Raw genomic sequence first — 20,634 nt, forward strand, 5'->3', positions numbered from 1 at the left:
CTCTCATGTTTGCTAACTCCATTATCTGGCGTAGAGCCTCTGTTTTTGATTTGGAGGTAGATTTGGCATTCCTCTTTTGACTGGAATAGTGTGGAAGTGAAACCGTAACCTTGATCTATGGTTTGTAAAATCCACTTGTCCTTTGTTATGTAGTGCCAGTTCTTTGAAAATAAGGTTAACTTTCCGCCTAGAGGAGCTGCTATTTGTTCCCTGGTAGGCGGGTTTAGGTTAAGTCACTGTGGTTGTGTTGATGTAGTGGCAGTGGCGTGTCTGTGCCTCTGTTGTTACCTTGCCACTGTCTTCCTCTGTAGGCACCTCCTCTGGATTGGTTTCTGCCTCTGGAACGCCTATTCCTGCCCCTTTGAAATTTTGTGGAGTCAGGAAAGGACCAATTTTGGCAGGCCAGTTCCTGCTAAACCTTGGGGTTGAACCTGCAAGAAATCTTTAACAGTTTGAACAGATTTTGCCTTTTCTTCCATTTTCTTCATAACCTGCTGGGCAGATGTACCAAACAAACTTGTCTTGTCCATAGGAGCATCTAGCAACTTAGCTTTAACATGATCCGGTAAAGCTTGTTCCTTTAGCCATGCATGCCTTCTTATCACTGTGCCTGTCATGGCTGATCTAAATGAAGCCTCCAGTGCATCATAGCCACATTTTAAGGAATGGTTGCTAACCTGTTGTATGTTATTTACCATATCTAATACATATTTCTTATCAAGAGATTCATCAGTGGTTAGTTTTTAGTTAACTGATCCAGCATAAACTCTTGGTATTGTATCATGTGAAACTGACAGTTTAAAGCTCTAGCTGAGAGAGTAGCTGAAGTGTAGACCTTTTACCCCATCTGTCTAATGACCTTGCTTCCCTTTCAGAAGGAATAGGGTTTTTAGCTATGGTCGCTACTGCCTTGGGGCCCTGGGATATAGTTTCTGGGTCTGCAAGTGGAGCCTTGTAAAGGTGGTGATGAGTATCTGGCACCCTGTAAAATCTGTCTGGTTTGGTAGGGGCTGGGGTAAAGAATCTGGAGCGGAGCAAGCATCATTGAAAGCATCATCCACCACAGAGAGAACAGGGGTATAGCCAAGGGCCTGTGCTGAGGGAGGTGCAGAAAGGTCCTAAGTCTTTTCTGGAGTCTGAAAATCCTGTTGCTGCCATTGGAACTGTTCTCGCATGGCATGCAAAGTTTCAAAGGAAAATTCTTCTGGTGGGGAAGCAGCTGGGATGGATTCTTCAGCATCAGAATCTTCAAAATTGGAGAAGGAGCCTCTGGCTGGTCAGTTATGTCTGATTCATCAGCAGAATCATCAGAAGACACTGCCTCAGGGGGCTCTGCCCTAGGTCTCTTCTCTGGGGACTGAGAGGCCCTGTCTGGGTGAGATTGAGATCCTCTAATTAAAGAAATTAAATCTTCTGCCAAGGTAAGCATTTGAGAACTAGAAGAGGGCCTGGATGGGGGTGGTTTAACAGGCACTGTTTTAGTAGTCTTGGCAGCTTTAGCTCTGGCGAAGGCCTTAATGGACATGGCTGCTGGAGGCCTAGCAGCACCACGTGCTGGGGTAGAAACATCCAAGGGATGGTGTCTGATAAGTCAACCACCGTAGTGGGTAAAATTTCTGAAGTCGCTTCAAGAGTTGTAGCAGGGGCCTCAGTTGTAGGAATAGGTTCAGCTGTACTTTGTTCAGTTTTCTCGGTTTCGCGAAACCGAGACACTCGCGTTTGCTTGACCAAGGTTTCGGAAACCGCGGACCGTGTCGGTCTTTATCTTTTTTGCCAGATTGGGTAGTCGGAGGATCCGGCGGCATAATGTACGCAAAATCAGAACCGAAAAACTGTTCTGCGAACTCCGACCGACGCCGGTTGAAGGAAGCACAGGCCGAACAGGCTGCTACGCCGTGGGCTGGGCCTAAACAAGGCAGACAGTAAGAGTGGAAATCTTTATGAGGTATTTGTTTCACAGTTTAAACAATTGTTAACTTTTTCTGACATTGGCTGAGGCAAGAAAGAGTCCCCAACGGGGTACTTAGCTTTAGAAGTCTTCGAAGTAGTATTCGGTAGAAGTAATCTCTGGATCCGACCGACCGGCACTTGCGAACAGCTTCTGCTTCGGGCGCCACGCGGCAAGAAAGACTGAGGAAAATGGCGTCGGATGATGCCTTTATACCCGAAGACCAACAGAGATGACGTCGGGTGGAGTGCGACATCAGCCGAAGCCGGACCCGGACTTTGGAATCCGGCCGACTGAAGGGCTGCCTGATGACAGGACAACCCACTTGTTATGACTGCAGATGCATCCATGAAGGACATCTTCTGGAAGAACCTCATGTTGATCAGAACGAACACGGCTACGGTTAAGGACAGGCGAACTCAAACCCAAAGACAAAAGGTTAGTATTGGCGGCCCAGGATAGTGGGCTGTATACACGTTGGTTTACAAAGTCCAATGAATATGTGAGAGAAACAGACAAATGTAGGTTTTGTAAAACCGAACTGGAAACAGTTGCACACCTTGCTGCTGGTTGCGACATACTAATGGCAGAAGAATATATACTGAAAGACATAATAATGTGGCAAAACTGTTGCACTGGGGATTGTGCAAACATTATGGTACTGAAGTAGCCGTTAAAACACTGGAAACGAACCACAAAGTAGCACAGAAAATGAGGAAGTCTACATCACTTGGGATCATCCATTACCAACAGTGCAAAAGACAGATGCTAGAAAACCGGATACAGTGGTCCAAGAAAAGAAGCTTAGAGTAGCACTGATTATTGAAATCGCCACACCCTGTGACTACAGTGTCTTGCATACAAAGAGACACAAAGTTATAAAATATCAGGATCTGCAGGCAGAAACAAAAGCAATGTGGAAGAAAGATAAACAGACAGATCCAATAGTAGTAAGAGCAACGGGTCTTATATAAATGAATTTACAATCGTATTTAGATATGTTACCAATACATGTAACTCCATATGAACTGCAGGAGAAGTCATTACTGGGCACATTGCGGGTGCTGCGAAGAGCACTACTGGCTGACATCAAAGATTGAAACAATACTAATTTCATGAACTTTAATCATAGTTTGACTTAGGAATGGGGTCCATTCCCATAATGGTATTAGAAACCCAAAAGATTTGGAGAAATTAAAAAAGAGTGAAGACAAAGTGCAAAAACCCTAAAGATTTGGAGAAATTAAAGTGCAGAGCTATTCACTTAAAAGGGATGCAAAAAAAAAAAAAAGGGTGGCACCAAGCAGAAGAAACCACAATGGATTTGCCTCCTAAATCCTTTTCTACTCCTGGACTAAACGTACAAGCTATACTGATTTGGGAAAGCATTTGCTGTGATCCAGATCTAGGAAGCACAAACATCCTGGATTGAAGAACTTAAGGCAGGAAGCAACTGCTTAAGCTGAATGGTCTCTGACAGACCTTGTAAACAATTTTACAACTACAAAACAGCATTCTGAGATGCAATGACTAATTTATGAAGTTAAAGCTTGCTCAGTAATAGACTCTGTTCAACATCTGGGAAATTAAAGCAGAGTGCGTCACTTTCCTTACATCGTTCATACTGAGACACTGGATATGTCTTTGAAAGAAGTTTGCTATGAACATAATCACAGAAGGCAGAACTACATGAAAGATTAACTATGGCACTGCATTACTGGTACTCCACACATTAGACTAACACTTGGGAGGTATACATAGCCAGCTAACAGCTGAAGCACCAAGATGTCTGCAATGCCAATATTCCTGTCGCAAGCAGTAGAGGCATCCATGCCTTTACCTACAGCGCTTACTAGAAGACAAAAGAAAATGCATTTGGGAACCCAAGTCTACTAGGTGACTGCCAAACCTTCCCTCCTCAAAGCAAAGGTGATGAAGAGTTGTCTGGTCTTCTAAAATCATGCATCTGCTTTAGATAAAGCCTGAACTGGCAGTGTACACCAAGGCTAGGAAGAACTTATTTTCTGAAATCTTACTCAAACAGAAAACAGAGAGAGTGGGAAGAGAGAGGAATATAGAACCTCAGAGACAGGACCAACTTTTTCACCTGAAAGTAATTTGCAACCTAAGGGGTACCTGATCCTTGTGGAATCCCAGACATGGCTACTTACAAGAGGTTCAGCAGCTCAGAAATTCTACAAGTAGATGTGATAGTTATTGCAAAAAGTTTTTTCCTCCTAGCAGAGGATCATCAGTGGATTTGACCAACTGGGTTCAAAAGGCGGACATGAAAGTCTTCCAATAATGAATATCAAATCCTATGGAGAGGAGTGATTCTTCAAAGGTAGGAAAGGATGCAGAACTGTCTCATAGTCCTAAGTAGATAAGGCTAGGCCATAATTCAGTCCTTCACAAGGTCGTTATGGGCAAAAAAAAACTGATGATACACGTGCCCCGACTGTGCAAGCGTAAGTAAGAGGACAGCTGTTGACTGTGTGCGATTGTGAATCAATGCTGAGTCTCTGGGGCCTGCACCAACATTGGATTATACGCACACTTGATATATTATACACAGACACACACATATATTTATATATATATTTATTTTTTGGTTTACCAGTTTATTTCATGACCACTTTACTATTTCACTGGTACATTAGAGAATTATCTTACTTGTTATTGGCTTGTTCCATTCAGTCACACTTTGCTTAACATGTCCAAGCTGACTGGTCCTGCCACTCAAAGGTGACTGTGTTCCATTCTTGAGACACCTGCCTCTTTGTCTTAAGTGCTGGAAGTGACTCACGTTTTATGGGCTGAACCTTACCCAGCCATCTGCTGGGCCCTCACTAATCATTTGGACAGCATCAGTTACTTTGGCACTTGCACTGTCAGCTCACCGACCATACATTTCTTTTTTTTTTAATACTGCTGGTGCTCGTAATGACACTTAAAGACAAGGTTTGCACTACGTCACCCTCTGATGAAGCATTCTGACTGAATGTAAAAGCGCCTACAGTTTTGAGTGTGTATTTTGTTATGCTGTTTGATTAAATTTAGAAATTTCCTGAGCCGTGGTAGTACCTTGTGGTTTATATACGAGGATTTGACTTTTTTACATCAACGATCTTTACCCTTTGGCTGTTATTTGAGTTTGGGTTTGCACTACACTAATGACCTGTTACATTACTGCTTTATCAACTTCCTTTATACATGGACACCTGTGTCGATTGCAAAGTACTACCCTAATTGGGGATGTCAACAGTTTCAGTCTTTGTTAATGGGCTCCAATGTTATCAGACTGCTATGAGGTCATCACTCGTGCCACTTTTGGCATGGTCATTATGAGTTTTTAGTTCCTGCAGGACTGCAGCAATTCTGACCATTCTGTCACAGCTTCCTGCATTATCTGTTTCTTGCATCATACGAGAAACAGTAAAATGGATTAGTCCAGTTAGTTAAAAAAAAAAAAATTTACTAAAACTATCAGATCTAGGAAACGCTCTCTTTGATGGCCTTCTCTGTGAGAGGAATCTTTAAAGACTCCTTGTTGAAGTTTCAAGTAGCTCATTCAGTTAACTAGGCAAGTGTTCTTGTTCTAATATAAAACATTACATTCGACAGGTCAGTTATTTAAAGGCCAGTTACAGTTAATGGTGGGTGGGTCCACAACAGCTGAATGGAGGAAAATCAGGGAGATGGAAAAGTACAGTTGTGTATGCTTACCATAAATGTAAATGTTACTATTGCAGAAATCACATTTGGGTTATCTGCCTGCAGGTAAGCCCTCAGCCAGCCTGAACACCAGACTCTTGGGATTTCTGCGTTGGATGCTGTCGCTTCTTCCATGACGTCAGGGGTATAAAACATGCAGCCGATGCCATTACATCAGTTTTCCTTGCCCCAGATGTCAGGTGTCCCCAAAACAGGAAGCAATTATATGGTGTGGAACACCCCCAGAAAAAAGCAAATACACATAAAATAAGATATGCCAAACCAAAAAGGATATGTGAAAGCAAAGACAATCAGGGGGCTGGAGGGAGAGTAACCAGGACTGCAACAGTGAATACACTCGAACATCTACATTTATGGTAAGTGTACACAACTGTACTATGTTCTTCATGTTTCACTGTTGCAGTCATCACATTTGGGTTGATTCCCAAAGCTAAGGAAGGGTGGAGGTAGATTAAGAAGCATTAGGACTGACAATCAGGCCCTGTGAGACTGATGTGGCAAATCCAGCTCTGGATTTAGAAAACATAGGCAAGTGGTAATGCTTGGTAAAGTGTGTACAGAGCTCCAGGTTGCAGCTTCCAGGATGTCCCTGGTAGGGACTCCTCTGAGAAATGCAGTAGAGATAGATGCAGCCCTAGTGGAATGTGTTCTTATCCCCTGTGGGGTAGGTTTTCCATGGTGCTTGTAGAAGAAATGGATGCAGTGTGCTATCCATTTAGATATGGTTTGCTTTGAAATGGCCTTTCCCTATGCCCCTGCAGCAAAGCTAACTAGCAGCTGGTCAGATTTTCTGAGAGGCTTAGTCCTGTCCAAATAGAATCTAAGCTGTCTGTGCACTTCTAGAGAATGCAGTATCCTTTCCCCTTTGAGGATTAGGGAAAAAAGTAGGCAAACTAATGGACAGGTTTAAAGCCACACTAGACACCACCATGGACATAAAATATGGGTTAGTCCTGAGGGAAACCCTGCCCGCATGGAAGATAATGAAGGATTCCACTGCCATAAGGGCCTGCAGTTCAGACTGAGAGGCTTTCCCAGGAAAAGGACAAGGCATCCACCTTCCAAGCTTGGCTGTGGGGAGTCCTGGTGCAGTATTTGTTCAATTGATAGTTCTGAGGGGAAGCAAACAGGTCCACCTCTGGTGTCCCCCATCTCTTCCCCAACAGCTTGAATATTTTGGGTTCCAGTTTCCATTCATGTGGGTCCATGAGATTTCTGCTTAAGTCATCTGCCAATGAATTTAGTTTGCCTGGCAGGAACTGAGCTTGTAGGTGCACTTGGTTGCTCAAGGCTGTGTTCCACAGAGCTATGGCTAGTCTGCAGAGTGGGAAGGAATGTTTTCCCCCCTGCTTGTTTATGTACCACATAACTGTGGTGTTGTCTGTCTTTACCAATAATTGTCCTGGAAGAATAAGGCCTTTGAAGGCTGTCAGAGCATTCTGTACAGCTAACATTTCTTTTTGATTGATATGCAAGTGCATCTGCTTTGGGCTCCATTTGCCCTGAATGCACTGCCCTGCCCTGTGAGCCCCCCATGCATAGTCTGATGCATCTGTTGTTAGGGTTTGGGCGGCAGGGGGTAGAGGGAAAGGGAGTCCCTTGTTGTGGTTGCAGGCCTCTGCCCACCAAAAGAACTCTGCCCTTAGACACGGAATGATAGGAATTATTGTTTCCAGGTCCTGAGAATGTTGACACCATACACTTTTTAGATACCATTGAAGTTTCCTCATATCCAGTCTTGCATATGGAATTAACAGAATGCAAGAGGCCATGAACCCCAGAGCTTGCAGTATTTTCCTTGCAGATAGCTGGGCTTTTGTGGCCAGTAGGGTGAAGTAAGTTGTCAAATAAATTTGTTTCTCTGGAGTGAGGAATGCCATCTGGGAAGTTGTGTTCAAGCTTGCTCCCAGGAATACAATCTGCTGGCAGGGTACTAGGTGTAATTTATTTTCGTTGATGGTGTACCCCAGTGAAGTTAGAAGTTTCTTTACAAATGCCAGCTAGTAGCAAGTCCTGACTTTCCGCCTGAATCAGGCAATCGTCCAAGTACGGGTAGATCTGAATACTTCTCTGCCTGCAAAAAGCAATGGCTGGAGCTAGGCACTTTGTGAGCACCATGGGCGCAGTAGATAAGCCAAAAGGAAGTGCAAAGAACTGATAATGCATACTGCCTGCCCTGAAGCGAAGGTATTTCCTGCAAGATTCCCTTATGGGGATGTGCAGGTAAGCTTCTTTTAAGTCTAGGGTTGCCAGCCAGGCATCCTTGGCTAACATAGGAAGCAGCTGTTGGAGAGTTAGCATTTTGAATTTTGGAACCACCAGAAAGGTGTTGAGAATATATAAATCCAGGATAGGATGCCAGGAGCTTTCTGTTCTGGGAACCAGGAACAGTCTTAAATAAAAGCCTTGCCCCTTTTGTTCTGCTGGGACAGTTTGAATAGCCTTGATGCTGAGGAGAAAAAGTATTTGCTTTTGGGCCTCTGTCCACTGGTTTGGGGGGCGGTCTGGCCATCCACTTAGGGTTGGGAGTGAGTGGAAGTGGAATCTGCATCCTAGGGAAACAATGTTTAAAACCCATTTGTCTTGGGTAATGTATTCCCAGTTTTTTGCATGCAGGGCGTGTTTCCCTCCTAAAGGTGCAAGTACTTGAGCAAGGCTTGGTGGAGTTAAGGATAAGTCATTGTGCGAGTTTACCATAGGGGGTTGGCTTACTACTACCTGATTTGGACGTGGGTGCACCCCCTACTTAGATCTGTGCATAACCTCAGACTGAAGTCTTGGGGGTCTGCTACCCCTGGGTTTGGACTGAGAAGGCCTGGAAGGGACTGGAAAGGACCAGTTCTTTGAAGGCCAATGCCTACTGAATCTAGGTGGCTGTACTTGTACAAACTAACAGTTTGCATAGATTTAGCTTTCTCCTCCATCCTTTTGAGAACTTCTGCTTTATTGCCAAATAGGCACTCTTGGTTTAAGAGTGCATCCAGTAATTTTGCTTTGACATGATCTGGAAAGTTTTGTTCCTTAAGCCAAGCATGCCTTCTAAGAACAGACCCAGTGACAGCAGCCCTACAAGATGCTTCTAAAGCATCAAAACCACACTGCAAAGTATGTTTACCAACTTGGTCAGCAGAATGCAGTAACTTGTAAATCTTTGTGTTCTGCACAGTCAGGAATCAACATCATTTTCTGTTTAATTAGCCCCATAACATGCTGCTGATACTTTAACATATGAAACTGGCAATTTAAAGTCCTAATGGCCAGAGTAGCAGAGGTGTATACCTTCTTATCCCATCTATCTAAAGCCCTAGAATCCCTGTCAGAAGGGGTAGGATTCTTGGCAGTAGTAGCCTTAATGCCTTTTGGTCCTTGGGGAAATGGTCTTTGGATCCGCAGTAGGATTCTTGAAAAGGAATTTGAGAGAGTCAGGTACTCTATAGTACCTGTCAGGTTTCCTGGGAGCTGAAGGCAACATATCCGAGGGTAAGGCTGGATTCCAAGAAATCATCATCTACAATCTCCAAAACAGGAGGGATAGCTAGAGGCCTGTGCTGAGGCAGGTTTAAAAATTCCCAGTCTCTCTTTTTGGACTGAGAGTAGTTCTGGCTTTCCCAGCGGAAATGCTCCCTAAGGGTATACAAGGTTTCACCAAAAGAAAAATCTTCCGGAGAGGAAGCAGAGGGAATGGAATCCTCTGCATCTGAATACTATAGGTAGATATGTCCTGGTAGTCAGAAGGAACAGAGATATCAGATGCCTGATCAGAAGAATCAGAAGGAAAATCAGTTCTAGGTCTCTAAGGGGGAAGGCTGGCTTCCCCTAATTAAGGTAATAAGGTCTTCAGCCATTCTAATAATTTGGTTTTGAGGCCCCTGGGCCTGAGAATGCATTTTGGTCATGGGTTTCCTAGGTGTAGTGCGAACTTTAGGCCTGAGAAATTTGGTATTTTGGCTGGAAACGAAGTCGGTTTAATATGAAAATCGGTAGGCCTGAATACAAACTCAGAAGCCAGTGCCTGCACAGCGGCTCCAGACCCATCCAAAGTAGAGACATCCGCAGGTTCTACAGTCGAAGAAGCATCTCGCGGCATACCGGACTTCGAATGGGTCTCAGTAGAGGCCTGCGAATCTGCAGAAGCGGGTTATCAGGGGCTGCAAAAGTGCCTCACTGAGTACCGGCAGACTGGCGACAAGCTTAACAGTAGTGTCGTCGGCAGTTCTGTACCTATGCGGTCTCTCTTTCTTTATCCTTATGTTTTTCCAGAGGATCGGTAGTTGGATGGCTTACCGACGCCATTTCGGAGTACGGAGATCAAGAGCAAAAGTATTTAGCTATAAAAATTACCAGACGATGGATAGTTCGGGCGTTGAACAAGGCACAAAACTGACAGCGAGGGATGTCGTGGTCTGGGCCTTAACAGGTGATGCAGTAAGAATGAAAATCTCTATGAGGTATTTGCTTTCCACAGGCAAGACAATTTTTTCTGACATCGGTTAGGGCAAGAAAAAAGGGTCCTCAATGGTGTACTTATCTTTTAGAAAACTTGAGGTCTGAAACACGAAAACGAAAATTTCAGGAGTCGGCCAATCAGCACTTGCGAACTGCTTCTGCTTTGGGCACCGCACAGCAAGAAAGACTGATATAATGGCGTCGGCTGCATGTTTTATACCCCTGACGTCATGGAAGAAGCAAAAGCATCCGAAGCAGAAATCCCAAGACTGGTATTCAGGCTGGCTGAGGGCTACCTGCAGGCAGACAACCCAAATGTGATGACTGCAACAGTGAAACACAAAACATCTAAGGAGCCAGTCCCAATATTCCTGAAAGACTTGTGAGGATTTACCACCTCATTCTTAGACAAAAAGTTTTTATTTTTGAACATACAGAACATGACAACACATCATGAACTACCATAAAACTATATGTAAGAAAACACTTGCCTGAGCTTCAATTAGTTCCACCTAATAGGTAGTTTGGATAGTGTTTAAAGTTTGATCACTGAAAATGTCTGCTTCTACGAGGCTGTCACCAGAATTTATTACCATATTTTTGTATCACATGTAATAGAAGAGGTTGTCTTCCTTTGAGGGGCTCATTTTCCTTGAAGTTATTAAAGCTCTATTACAGAACTTTTCCCAGTAATGACTTATCCTTATCAATGCTTGTATCACATGTAATATAAGACTGTGTCCGCTTTCTCAGGGCTCATACTTCCTGAAATATATTAAGAAAAAACAATGTTCTACTGTTTGGCAAAAAGTATTGCAGTGCATCAGGGTGGCACACCATGGAAATTTCCATTTCTACATTCTGGACAAGATTACCATGTGTCCACCCAAAGGAAACAAAAAAGGCCATCCTTAAAAAAATGGAGTTAAGTTGGCAGTTCAGGCTGGATGCTCATCTCCCCCCCCCCCCCCCAAGGTCTACCCTCAAGCATTTCCATCAAAAGTGTGCGTGCACTCATGAAGGGAAGTAAATACTGTGGGAAGAAATAGCCAGGGAATTATGGCTAGGCTTGTATAGGCCCTAGGGCCAATAGCCTAGTATTAACCTATGAAACTAAACCACAAATCACATAGCTAAAACACCTGTACTGTTTAACCCAGTACTTGGATATTAACTTGTAATTAACTCTAATTGTTGCCATTAATATGGAAAAGTAAATCAAGAAATTAAATCTGAAGACCACTGTCTCTACCCTGGTGCTGCTTTTCTGGTGAACTATTAACATAGAAAACAAGCCACTCTGTTTTCACTTTTTTTTCTTTTTTGTGATCAAGATGTGTACAAACCTAAATGGTAATTGTCAGGAGTCTGAAAATGCTTTTTCCTTGTGATGCGTGCAAACAGCAACTTTCTGGTATTTGACAATGTTTTCTACTACTGATTTGGGGACTTGGTCTTTCCTTTTGTTAGGAGTGAAAAACACAAAGAAAAATCTGGCAAAGCTAGAATTTCCACTGTGTGATACCTTAAACCTCTTGACTGAGGCAACATCGGATACATGCAAATTGTCCTTTAAGGATATCAAGTGTTTCAGCTAAATGGCATTTCTGAATGTCCAAGACTTTTTTCTTTTACTTTTAAGTTTTTTTTATGGACAATTTCAGGCCAATAAAGCCAAACCGAGTGAGGAAAGGGGGGTAAACACTAGCCTCCTAATTTGATTGACCGCCTACACCCATACGGATTACATTCTACCCTGCCCCGGGCTCCATGGTACTGCCCTCCTTATATCATAGCCTTTTAAATCATCCCATCTCACCCTGGGCCCCATGGCACTACCCTTCTTTCACCTGATCCTTCTCAGTTTCCATTTATCAAGCGCATCTGGAAATTCCTTGGAACCATTAAAGGATTTTAGTTCACTCTGCATACCTGGAAAACTGTTTGGAATTATTAAAGGATTTCAGCTCACTCTGATTTTCTTTGTGCTGTTTATCTAGCCAGGCATAGATCTACACGTAATAAGCCAATCACTCACAATGTACTATTACACTGAAGTGTTTTTTTTTTTTTTTTTGCTCTTCTGAGGAGGTGGGGTGCTGGTTCATAGTACTGGCTCAGGGAACTGGATGAATCAGTTACGGTTCTGGCAAAACAGGCAGCAGTCATTTCTGGATTGCTGACTTAAATCCGTGAAGGCTGGGTGACTGTTGCCTCTCCTTTTGGACTTTACCCCCACTGGATGTTCACTGCCTACAGTAGTCTGTATCTTTATTTCCATGGCTGCTGAAAGTTAAGATTTCCTAGAAGACCCACAAATGGACAGCCCCAAAGGGCTGATGAATCTGCAATTTGGTTGAGCAACCAGTAACTTGTCACTGAGTGCTGAACTCCTAACAGCAAGCCTGGCGGATTCTTTCCTAATGGGAGAAAATCATCCTGCTGTCAAAAGATTACTGGATACCCCTTTTGGGAGCAGGAGACGAAGCACAGAACCTTGTCAATCCCTCTTGCAGTGAGGTTTCATAGAAGTTCAGTGACAACAGTCCTACGACGACTCATCTGGGACTGTTACTACTACACTTGACTTGGGAGATAAAAGGACAGCTGTTTGGACATAGTTGCTAATGCTGACAAATAATTAGTTCAGTAACTGCGTTTAATTTTTCAGTGCCAATCTATTGTCACACAGGAAGATTTCTATCTACATCAGTGGTAGACATATTAACAATTTTGGTGCCCAAAGGTCAGTTGGGGGGTAAGCAGGAATGACTAGCTGACAGCCTGTATGCCTTTGTCAGGTAAAGGTATGGGGACATTCCACTCAGGAAGTGACCCACAATATTGAATGAGTCAACTCTCAAGATGGCATACTATATGAATACCATGGGTTGGAAAACCTTCCTGCTGGTTTGGTAGGGTCTATGAGCTGGCACCCTGCATGCGTCCACTGCATGTCACATGTGCTCCACTAAGCAAAAGCAGGTGCTTGGGCATAACCAAAAAGTCCACCCCGAGGGATAATTACTACATGACTGAACAGATGCAGCTGGGTGGTGGGTCAGGTGAAAGGACAAAACATGCCTTCATTGAAGTGTGGTCATCTTAAAGAGCTGGTCAGGGCTGCATCTTGTGTTGACTATGGGATCTAAAAAAACAAGCAGCACTCTGGTTTCTATACTACCGCAGTCTTCTATCTGTAGCAAGACTTGTGAAAAACACCTTCAGAAAAAACTGCCACTCCTCAATTCCAAAATGTAGAAACAGTATAGAAAAAAATCGAACTTAGAAAAAATGGAAAACTAATGAAAGCCAGAACAGAAAGTTAACTAAAGAGACTTTAAAATTTGCAAACCAAATGCGTTTCTTCCATCCACTGGAAGTACAGGAGGGATACAAGAGCTACCTTGCCTTTTATTTACAATAATTTATCTTCTAATGACAGTGAGGATGCTGCAGAAAGTGGATGGGCAGAAAAATTGCTGAAAAATCATTAGCAGAGCTTACCCTTTAATAATAGGAGTAGAGGTGTGCAGAAAAATGCCATGCTGACTGAAAACCTAAAGCAGATCTACAAAAGCTACCTAGCTGTGAGCACATCAATGTAATTTTATTAAGTCATTCAAAGATACTGGACTTTTAACTATGCCACAAAGCACAGGGCAACATTAAAACACACCTTGTTCATCTGCACTGTTGAGAAGTCTTTCTTTAATTTCTTCAGCTGCTCGTACTGAGGCATGCAGAATAAAAACATTTTTTTAATCAGGAGTAGCAACACTGTAAAAAAAAAGTGGGAGGGGGGGACAAAGACAAACTATACAACTTGCTAAATACATCTTCAAATGATTAACCATTTTTATTTTTGTTTCTTTTACTATCCATTTAATAATAATAAAGACCTAAAGCTTCTGAATACTGCTGCACTATACCATATAAAACAAAAACTTAATCCAAGAAACTTTGGGCATGTAAATGAAAAAACATATGTAAAATGTATCAGACGTGTGAGAAAGCTCTCTGCAAAGGGAAACTATTCTGAAATACCCAGCTTAGCACATTTCTGAAATTTCCTCAGCTCTCTTGCTAGGTGATGAACTTGACTTGTGCTGGCACATGTGATAACACACTACACTGGGGGGGGGGGGGTGCACAGTTCCCACACTTATCATGCAATCAGCAATTACAACCTAACACAGGGAAAGAAGTACAAGGGTGACATATCTGTCTAACTTACAGGAAGATGTCTGTAGATGCTGGAGGGTGACGTCATCTAGAAATGTGACAGCAGATGCGTTAATGAGCCTCACCTTCAGAAGGCCATCCTGAAGAGATAGAAACCCTTCCATTTTTTCTAAAAGAAAACCCTCCCTGATGGGACTTATTTCTCCATCTGTCAGAAAATGGGAATTTGTAAAAGTCTACATATGGGTATAACTGCATGCTGATACAAACACTGCTATGGCAATATGCCAGCTATGTTAAGTGATTAACTTTCCAGGGTCTGTCAGTTCACCACCACATAACCAGAGACCTTTCTGCAAATCAAGAAAAACAAATTTGGCACTATTCAGTAAGTGACATGAAAATATATACTTGCCAAACTTCCAGGGAGATTCTATACCAACAGCAGTCACTTATGCAGAGAGAGATGGGTTGGGCATTTTTGAAACATCAAGGGTCCTCTCGTAGCTACTCTGTGGCGCAGATGGAAAAAGCCTTGCCCACACTGCAGTCGACCAAAGTTCAAACAGTAGCTTTAGCACCAGTAAGAACTGGCAGAGGAGGACATGTCCAATCACATGGGTAACACCCAATGGAGCATTAGGTGTCTACCCCATGGAGCTAGAGTGCATCAAACCTGTGCTGCAGTGTGCAACTGCACTGTGAGCCAATGGAAACCCTCAGAGGGAAGCTATGGCAGAGTTCAGAAGACATGCTACAGGGGAGGAGGTAGGCCACCCTGTTGCATTGGCAAGCCTGGCCGGCTTCCTACCATATGCCTATCACCACAAGCAGCTGAGCACATGGGAGATTTGTGGGCAGGAATGAATGGGCTACAGGGCTCATGCCTGCCAGGGAATTCTCACCTTTCGTGACTGCAAAGTGAACTAAATAGGTGCAGGTAGAGGAGCCTTCTGGGTCAGTCCTGTAGGGATGTAAAAACGAAATAAAAGTACGTGGGTCCTCTCATAGAGCAAATGATAAAGTAAGAACATATCTATTTGATCAACTGCTGACAACCCTCACTAATGGGTCTTAAGCTGGGTTGAATCCCAAATATGAAAAAAGAGGAAGAAGCGAGACAAATGCATGCAGACAGCTTAGATGGTGCAGTCTTAAAATACTGACATTTCAAAATGTAACCTGGCTCACACAGACTCTGCAAAAAACTGTTGAAGGTGTGCACTAAGGACTATACGGCAATGACATATGCCTGTAATTCAAATTTCTTTGAAGGAAGCACTGAATGTAGTTACTACTTGAATGCACACAGTGGGATGGTCAGCTGACAGTAAAAAAAAAAAAGAAAATGCAGTTAATCTAGTTGTAAAGTATCTTGAACTGAATAGTCCCTCCAATGAGTAGCCTCAGATACTAGTCAAAGGTTGCAATGCCGTTGGAGTTGGCAACCTTGGTGAGTTTGATGGCACAGGACAAGACAGTGATACCCCTTAATAGTCTTTCCTGGATGCAGATGAGTCCACTTTTTGTTTTGTAACTGTAAGTCTAGTAGAGGAAGGGTCAAAGTAGCAAGCCCTTTACAAAGGTAAAGATCTGCTTCCTTGTAAGAGGTCATTAATGAGGTCCTAAGCAGACTAGCTGTAAAAAAATGACTTAAAAAAAAAAAAAAAAAAGGCATTTCTCTGAAAACCAGCATCCAGAATCTTATGGAGCTCTTCCATAAGGTAGGAGGATATAAGCTATGACACGCACACCGAGCAAGAATACACCTAGCAAATCATTTGCACAGTCCAAACTGCATCAAGATGAATGGCGTTTCATTGCAGCGGACACAGACATGGTCACAAAGTCCTCCTTTGAGCACAAACATACCGAGGTTGCATAACTTATCCAGTACCCTTCCTCACCATGTGCACCTGGAACAAGTACAATTGTGTACACTTACCATAAATGTAGATGTTCAAGTGTATTCACTGTTGCAGTCCTCACATATGGGTTATATGCCTGCAGGTAGCCCTGAGTCGGCTCGAATGCCAGAGTCCTTGGTATATGACGTCGACTGCCGCTGGTTGCAAAACTGGATGTCTGTACATCGGGTATAAAGGGAGGCAGACGATGCTATTTCCTCAGTTTTTCTTGCCTTAACTGTCAGAAGCCCCCAAAAGAAGGCTAACCCAGGAATGGTAGCACCCTGGACACGTCATACAAAAAAAAAAATCTAGTGTGCCTTAGGAAAAAAGGGGGAATGGAGGGTGGGATACCCAAGACTGCAACAGTGAATACACTCAAACATCTACATTTATGGTTAAGTGTACACAACTGTACTATGTTCGCGTTTCAGTGTTGCAGTCCTCACATATGGGTTGATTCCCAAAGCCCAATAAGAAGACAAAGGGGAGAGGAAATGATCACACATTAAGGGTTGGTAAGGAAGCCCTGCAAAACTGCAGAAGCAAAACCAGCCTTGGATTTTGAAAACAAAGGCAGATTGTAATGCTTTGTGAAAGTATGGACAGAAGACCAAGTAGCTGCATCTAGAATGTCCTTAGGAGGCACACGTCTCAGAAAGGCTGCAGAGGTACAGGCTGCTCTAGTAGAATGGGTCCTAATACCCTCAGGAGGAACTTTCCCATGCTGCAGGTAACAAAAGTGAATACAATGAGCAATCCATCTGGAGATGGTTTGTTTTGAAATAGCTTTTCCCTGAGAACCAGGAGCAAAACTAACCAATAACTGTTCAGATTTTCGAAAGGATTTAGTCCCAAGTAAAATCTCAGCTGTCTATGCACATCAGGAGAGTGCAGAATCCTTCCCCCTTTATTTTGGGGATTGTTGAAAAATGTAGGCAGGTGAATAGACTGGTTAAGGGTTAAACTGGAAGCCACCTTAGGCATAAAGGAGGGATTGGTTCTCAGAGAAACCCGATCAGAGTGAAAAATAATGAAAGGTTCTACTGCCATTAGGGCGTGCAGCTCAGATACCCTTCTAGCTGAAGTAATAGCTAAAAGGAAAGCAGTCTTCCAGGATAGAAACTTCAAATCTGCAGAGACAGCTGGTTCAAAGGGAGGCAGAATAAGTTTTTGCAGGACAAAATTAAGATCCCAAGCAGGAGTAGGAGCTCTTCTAGTAGGTCTAAGATTACTAGCTCCCCTCAGGAACTGCTTCATCAAGGAGCGAGAAAAAATGGGTTGCTCAAAAGAACAATGAGCCGAAATTGCTGAAGTGTGAATTTGATTAAAGTCCACCATTAAGCAATCCAACTAGGCAGTCAAAAATGAGTGAAAGAGAAGGATGAGAAGAGTCTTCTCCTTTAGCCAGCATCCAAGAGCAAAATCTCTTCCATTTATCTGCATAGGATTTTTTTGTGCTAGGCCTCCTGGCCTCATGAAGAACTTCAACCACCTGTCGGGAAAGATTTAAAGTATTAGCCAGGCAGCGAGGTTGAAGATGAGGATGAAGGAACTTTTCCCCTTCCTGAACCAACAGATCTGGTACGAGGGGAAGATGCCAAGGCTGAGCCTGTGAAAGACTGCGAAGGAGGGGATACCAGTGCTGCCTGGGCCAATCTGGAGCTATCAGAATAGTCTTTGGTTTTTCATCCCTTATCTTTAGCAGCACTCTGGGAAGAACAGGCAGAGAGGGGGGGAGGCATAAACTGAGAGATGTGTCCATGGGAAGGACAATGCATCCACCCTCCAAGCTTTACTGTGAAACTCCCTGATGCAGAAGGGTGGAAGGAGATGACTGGTGTGAGAGGAGAAAAGATCCACTTGTGGGGTGCCCCAATGATGAATGATGCGATGGAAAATGTCCCTGTTTAGTTACCACTAGTGAGGATCCAGAATATGTCTGCTCAAATGATCCGCCAAGGAGTTTAGCCTCCCTGGGAGATACTGGGCTATTAGATGTAAGCCCATGGATGCTGCTATGGACCATAGTCTCATGCTTTGTCTGCACAAGGGGTAAGAGTGAGTCCCCCCTTGCTTGTTGATCTACCACATGACTATGGTACTGTCTGTCCTGATCAGCAGAGTCCCAGGGTAGAGTAGGTCCGTGAAAGGCAGCAAGGCCTGCTGCACTGCCATCAATTCTTTTAAGTTTATGTGCACATAAATCTGCTGGGTGCTCCAAGTCCCCTGTATGCCCTTGCCCTCCAGAAGAGCCCCCCATGCAAAATCTGAGGCGTCTGTGGTGAGAGTCTGGCTGGTAGGCGGTGAACGGAAAGGCAGACCCTTGTTCTGAGAACAGGCTGTCGCCCACCAGAGGAACTCCATTTGTAGACAGGGAATCGGGGGAAGAATTAAGTCTATGTCCTGTGTGTGTTGATACCAAAGATTCTTGAGGTACCATTGAAGTTTTCTCATATGCAGCCTTGCATATGGGATCATCAGGATACATGAAGCCATGAACCCCAGTGCTTGCAGGAATTGCCTTGCAGAGAGCTGGGTCATGCTTGCCAAGTTCGTGAAGTAAGCAGAAAGATCTTGCTTCTGTTGAGAAAGGAATACCACCTGGGTGGCTGTATTCAGACTCGCTCCCAGAAAAACAATCTCCCTTGAAGCAACTTTAACTTCTTTTCGTTGACAGTGTAACCCAAAGAGGGGAGAATTTTCTTCACAAAATCCAAATCCTTTTCTAGTTGTTCTGGGGAGTTTGCTTGAATGAGAAAGTCATTCAGGTAAGGATAAATTTGAATGTTTCTCTGCCTGCAAAAAGCAATGGCTGGAGCCAGGCACTTCGTAAATACTCTGGGAGCAGTAGATAAGCCAAAGGGCAATGCAGAGAATTAAAAGTGTTGCTCCCCAGCCCTGAAGCGAAGGAACTGCCTGCAACTTTCCCTTATTGGGATGTGCAGATAAGCCTCCTTGAGATCCAAAGTTGCCAGCCATGAATCCTTGCCCAGCATCGGTAGTAATTGTTGAAGGGTGAGCATCTCGAATTTGGGAATCACCAGAAAAAAGTGATTAGAATGGACAGATCCAGAATAGGGCACCAGGTGCCCCCCTTCTTGGGTACCAGAAAAAGCCTTGAATAAAAACCTAGGCATGCCTGATTTGCAGGAACTGGCTCTATCGCCCCCATAGTAAGTAGAGAAGAAATATGAGTTTCCACCTCTGCCCTGAGAGTTCTGGGTATGTCTGGGTATCCTTGTAAAACAGGAAAGGTGTGAAAGTAAAACTTGTAACCTTGGTTTACTATGCTGAGAACCCATTTGTCGTCTGTGATGGAAGACCATACCTCTGCGAACCTGGCTAACTCCCCCCCCAAAGGAAACCCAGGGTCCGCAGAGGTAGGCACAAGAAGGCCGGAGTCATTGAGAATGTTTGCTTTGGGAAGCTGGCTTAGAACTCCTCGATTTAGTAGAAAAATGCCATTGTTTAGCCCTTTGAGGGGCAGAAGCCTGCCCTCTGGAAGATCTGAAACCCCTAGTCCTAAAGTGACCCTGTTTGCCAGGATCAGGGAAAGACCAATTCTTAGAAGGATAATGCCTACTAAAAAGAGGCTGAACCTGAAGGAAATCTTTTACAGCTTGCATAGATTTCGCCTTATCCTCACTTCTTTTGTACCTCCTCAGCCTTATTACCAAAAGCATTGTCCTTGTGCAAAGCAACATCCAGCAATTTAGATTTAACTGGTTCAGAAAAAGGCTCCTCCCTGAGCCAAGCATGCCTTCTAATAACGGAATCAGTGGCTGCTGCTCTGCAGGAAGCCTCCAAAGTGTCAAAACCACAATGAAGTGAATGCTTATTAACTAAAGTGGCAGAATTCATCAAGTCTTGTATATCTTTGTTCTCCATCATGGAAGGAATATCTCCAAGCTTAGCCTTAATAGCCTCCAAAGTATGCTGCTGATACTTAAGCATGTGAAAAAGACAATTCATGGATCTAATGGCAAGAGTTGCAGAGGTATAAACTTTTTTACCCCACCTCTCCAAGGCCCTAGATTCCTTATCAGAAGGCACAGAGTTTTTAGCATTAGTAGCCTTAACACCCTTGTGGACTTGAGAAATAATTTCTGGATCAGCAGTAGAGTTTTTTTTAAAGGAATTGATGAGATTCAGGAACCCTGTAATACCTATCTGGTTTTCTGGGGGCAGGAGGGACGGAATTAGGAGTTAAAGAATTTTCCATGAAATAATCATCCACAACTTCCAAAATTGAAGGTATAACCAGAGGATTATGCTGTGGCAAATGTAAAAATTCCCTGATTCTTTTCTTAGACTGTGGAAAACCCTGACATTCCCATTTAAAATGCTCCCCAAGAGTATTCAAAGTATCACCAAAGGAAAAACATTCTGGAGGGGAGGCAGAAGGGATAG

At 43.5% G+C, this 20,634-nt stretch overlaps 1 protein-coding gene across 1 annotated transcript in view; it reads right to left on the reverse strand.

Annotated features, from left to right (window-relative positions):
• CAD (carbamoyl-phosphate synthetase 2, aspartate transcarbamylase, and dihydroorotase) overlaps nucleotides 1-20,634 on the reverse strand; it is a gene marked incomplete in the record, with an annotated part of 2,299,829 nt that overhangs the window by 309,801 nt on the left and 1,969,394 nt on the right. The window contains 1 exon segment of the mRNA XM_044075466.1: nucleotides 13,809-13,862. Within this exon segment, the coding sequence (XP_043931401.1) occupies nucleotides 13,809-13,862 (54 nt within the window).

Source organism: Protopterus annectens, chromosome 6.part1 (assembly GCF_019279795.1).
Source record: "Protopterus annectens isolate FY-2018-M chromosome 6.part1, PAN1.0, whole genome shotgun sequence".
Taxonomy (NCBI): Eukaryota; Metazoa; Chordata; order Ceratodontiformes; family Protopteridae; genus Protopterus; species Protopterus annectens.